At 50.2% G+C, this 4,654-nt stretch overlaps 1 protein-coding gene across 1 annotated transcript in view; it reads right to left on the reverse strand.

The window, feature by feature from the left end:
• The window catches only part of NXNL1 (nucleoredoxin-like 1), a 14,306-nt gene extending 10,076 nt beyond the window's left edge, over positions 1-4,230 (reverse strand). Inside the window, exon 1 of the mRNA XM_011991142.1 lies at positions 3,827-4,230. Within this exon, the coding sequence (XP_011846532.1) occupies positions 3,827-4,152 (326 nt within the window). The 5' untranslated portion in view covers positions 4,153-4,230. The remainder of the gene's footprint in view (positions 1-3,826) is intronic.
• Positions 4,231-4,654: the final 424 nt, after the last annotated feature.

Consider the following 4,654-nt stretch of genomic DNA (forward strand, 5'->3'; position numbering starts at 1 on the left):
GATTACAGGCATGAGCCGCCGCACCCGGCTTTTTTTGTTTGTTTGTTTAAGACAGAGTCTTGCTGTGTTGCTGAGGCTGGAATGCAGTGGCATGATCTTGGCTCACTGCAACCTCTGCCTCCTGGGTTCAAGCGATTCTCCTGCTTCAGCCTCCTGAGTAGCTGGGACTACAGGAGTGTGCCACCGCAATCAGTTAATTTTTGTGTGTGTGTGTTTTTTTTTCTTCTTTTTTTTTGCTCAGTCTCCCAGGCTGGAGTGCGGTGGTGCGATCTCGGCTCACTGCAAGCTCCGCCTCCCGGGTTCACGCCATTCTCCTGCCTCAGCCTCCCAAAGAGCTGGGACTACAGGCGCCTGCCACTACGCCCGGCTGATTTTTTTGTATTTTTAGTAGAGATGGGGTTTCACCGTGTTAGCCAGGATGGTCTCGATCTCCTGACCTCGTGATCCACCTACCTCGGCCTCCCGAAGTGCTGGCATTACAGGCGTGAGCCACTGCGCCCGGCCAATTTTTGTGTTTTTAGTAGAGATGAGGTTTCACCATGTTGTCCAGACTGGTCTCGAACTCTTCACCTCCAGTGATCCGCCTGCCTTGGTCTCCCAAAATGCTGGGATTACAGGCATAAGCCACTGCGCCCGGCCATAGCTAACGGTTCTTAATTTCAGCCTGCTGCATCCTTCCGTGGCCCTTTTCCAGACTGCCACAAAGAGAACCCATGATACTTACAAAATCCCATGAGTAGATTGCCAGGTTTAGCAATTAAAAATATAGGACACTCCCTCTCTTAAAAAAATAAAAATAAAAAGTTGAGGCTAGGTACAGTGGCTCACTCCTGTAATCCCAGCACTTTGGAAGGCCGAGGTGGGAGGACTGCTTGAGCCCAAGGGTTTGAGACCAGCTTGGGGAACATAACGAGACCCCATCTCTCTCTATTATACATATAAATACACACACTAGTTAAATTTGAATTTCGAATAAATAATGAATAATCTTTTAGTATAAGTATATCCAAATGTATGGGACATACTTATACTAAAAGAAAGATTATTTATTGTTTATCTCATTTTTTTTTTCTTTTTTTCTTTTTTTAGAGAAAGCGCCTCCATCTGTCACCCAGGCTAGAGTGCAATGGTGGGATCATAGATCGTGCTAACTTCAAACTCCTGGGCTCAGGTGATCCTGTAGCCTCAGCCTCCCAAGTAGCTGGGACTACAGGCTCGTACTACCACACGTGACTAATTTTTTTTTAAAGTTTTTGTAAAGATATGGTCTTGCTATGTTGTTCAGGCTGGTTTTGAACTCCTGGCCTCAAGTGATCCTTCCACCTCTGCCTCCCGAAGCACTGGGATTATAGGCATGAGCCACCGCACCCAGCCTGAAATTTCATTTAACTGAACGTCCCATCTATGGGGGCTGTGGAATGGGAAATACCCAGATAACATACTAGTCTGGGTGAATGTTTTGTTGAGAGGACCCTGTCTCAGGCAAGATGAGCATTTGTCTGCAGCTGGTGTCTCTGCCTCAGGGAAGGAAGTGTTGCTGGCATCGGGGAGGAATCTCCTTAGCTGCCGAGGGCAGTGGGCAGGATTCAGTGTCCAAACTCTGATGATGTCCAAACTCTGATGACCAGAAACTTCCAACTTGTTGAGTAACAAAAGGCATGACATTGGGAAAATGTCATGAAGTCTGCAAGTCACTTTCAAATCGTTTAGCACAAACTATACACATGTGTGTGGACAAAGTGAATATGGCAAAATGTTAACAATTGTGGTGGGTTTCATTGTACACTTCTTTCAACTTTTTGCTATGTGTGAACATTTTTTCATAATAAAAAGTCAAACTATAATACTGTTTACTGGGCAGCTCCTTTTGTAATTTTTTTAAGAGGATCTTTTAAAATTTTTTCTGTTTTTTGAGACAGTCTCGCTCTGTTGCTCAGGCTGGAGTGCAGTAGCACGATCTTGGCTCACTGCACCCTCTGCCTCCCGGGTGCAAGCGATTCTCCTGCCTCAGCCTCCTGAGTAGCTGGGACTACAGATACCCACCACCACGTCCGGCTAATTTTTGTGTCTTTAGTAGAGACGGGGTTTCGCCATGTTGGTCAGGTTGGTCTTGAACTCCTGACCTCAGGTGTTCCACCCACCTCGGTCTCCCAAAGTGCTGGGATTACAGGCATGAGCCACTGCGCCAGGCCACCTTTCATAATTTTTCTTTTTATAATTTTAGAGATGGGGGTGGTGGTGTCTTGCCGTGTTGCCCAGGCTGGTCTTCAACTCCCAGCCTCAAGCAATCCTCCTGCCTCAGCCTCCAAAAGTGCTGGGATTGCAGGTGTCAGCCACCATGCCTGGCTGGACATCTCCTTACAAAGCTTGAATCCAACTACCTCTCCCTCAGTTCTCATGTCCACCATGGCTCCCTGCTACCCTGAGGATCATGTCTATACTTGTTAAGGTGGCTCTGCACCACAGACCTGTCACACCTTAAGAAGATTATGACAAATGCGTAGGCGGTAACAATAACATTGTAAATTCAGTCCTCTCCGGAATTATGGTCTCCCTGAACTGGTCATTCTTTATCTGCCAGTCTCCAAGCCTTTCTGCTGTGCCCTCTGCCTGGAACCCCTCCCTTTCCTCACTCTCCATCCTCCTATCTTTCTTCTCCTTGGAGTCTCCCTGTATTTTATTTATTTATTACATTTTTCATTTTTTATTTTTATTTTTGAGATATGGTCTCACTCTGTTGCCCAGGCCGGAGTGCAGTGGCACCATCTCGGATCACTGCAACTTCCGCCTCCTGGATTCAAGCGATTCTCCTGCCTCAGCCTCCCGAGTAGCTGGGACCACAGGTGTGCGCCACCAGGCCTGGCTAATTTTTGTATTTTTCGTAGAGATGGGGTTTTGCCGTATTGGTCAGGCTGGTCTCGAACTCCTGACCTCAGGTGATCTGCTCACCTTGGCCTCCCAAAGTGTTAGGTTTACAGGCGTGAGCCACCGTGCCTGGCCTTACTTTTTTAAGAGACAGGGTCTAGCTGTATTGCCCTGGCTGGAGTGCAGTGGTGCGATCAAAGCTCACTGCAGCCTCAAACTCCAGGCTCCAGTTATCTTCTTACCACAGCCTCCCAAGTGGCTGGGACTACAGGCACGAGCCACCACGCCCAGCTAGGGGTCTCTCTTTAAAGTCACTTCCTCAGGGAAGCATCCTCTGACCCCAGAACCTCACCAAGGTTTCCCTCACTGTATTTCCACTTTGTGGCCTAGCTTTGTCCTCTGAGCACTACTGCAGTTCGCTATTATATATTTTGTTTTTGTTTTTTTTAGACAGAGTCTCCCTCTGTGGCCCAGGCTGGAGGGCAGTGGTGTGATCTCGCCTCCCTGCAGCATCTGCCTCCCAGGTTCAAACGATTCTCCCGTCTCAGCCTCCCAAGCAGCTGGGATTACAGGCGCCCACCATCATGCCTGGCTAATTTTTGTATTTTCAGTAGAGACAGGGTTTCACCATGTTGATCAGGCTGGTCTCGAACTCCCGATCTCAGGTAATCTGCCCGCCTCGGCCTGCCAAAGTCCTGGGATTACAGGGGTAAGCCACCACGCTTGGCCTTGCTATTACATAGTGGAGTGTCTCTTTTGCATCTGTTCCTCTCACTTGGCTCTAAGCTCCCTGGGGTGGCATGGAAGCTGGCATGTGGAAGTGGGCACCCCTCTCTGTACCCCTAGTTCCCAGTAGATGGACTGGCACACAGGGGCTGCTCATTCACTCTAGTTAGAATGGATGCTTCACTTTCAGTGAACATGCCCCCTCCTCCAGGAAGCCCTCCCTGCCCCTCCTCACCTCCTCAGTTCATCCTCAAAGGGCAGGAAAAGCCACTTCTTTGGCATGTCCTTGAGGAACAGGTCTTGCTGCTCCTCCGTGGAGTCCTGGGACACGTACACCAGGGCCAGTTGTGCTGCCCGCAGCACATAGAACTCATCTGTAAGCCGCACGAAGAAGTCCTTGAGGATGGGCACGAAGGCCTGGCACTGTGGACAAGCCCCGGCGCCAAAGAACAGCAGCACCAGCCGGTTCTCCAACCTGCGGATGACCTCGGCCTCCGTGTCCAGCTCGTCCTGGTCATTGTTGTTGCAGATCAGGATGCGGCCAGAAAACAGGGAGGCCATGGTAACCTGGGCTGGGTGCTGGGAACAGCGCGGCGTGTGGTCCCCGGTCTGCAGACTGGCTCCTCTCCCAGAAATAGAAATCTTCAGGAAGCCAGCTTAGGACTTCACTAATCTCCCTAAACCTTGACCTGAGGGGCCTCTAAGGGCAGGGGGCAGGGCTCTCTGTGTGGCCCTTCTCAGGAGAGAGCTGCAAACGAACGCATTAAGAAAACACGTGGCCGGGCGCGGTGGCTCACCGAGGCGGGTGGATCACGAGGTCAGGAGATCGAGACCATCCTGGCTAACATGGTGAAACCCCGTCTCTACTAAAAATACAAAAAAAAACTAGCCGGGCGTGGTGGCAGGCGCCTGTAGTCCCAGCTACTCGGAGGCTGAGGCAGGAGAATGGCATGAACCTGGGAGGCGGAGCTTGCAGTGAGCCGAGATCGCGCCACTGCACTCCAGCCTGGGTGACAAAGCGCGAGACTCCGTCTCAAAAAAAAAAAAAAAAAAAAAGAAAACA

This window comes from Mandrillus leucophaeus, unplaced genomic scaffold (assembly GCF_000951045.1).
Source record: "Mandrillus leucophaeus isolate KB7577 unplaced genomic scaffold, Mleu.le_1.0 Scaffold11, whole genome shotgun sequence".
In the NCBI taxonomy this organism is placed as follows: domain Eukaryota; kingdom Metazoa; phylum Chordata; class Mammalia; order Primates; family Cercopithecidae; genus Mandrillus; species Mandrillus leucophaeus.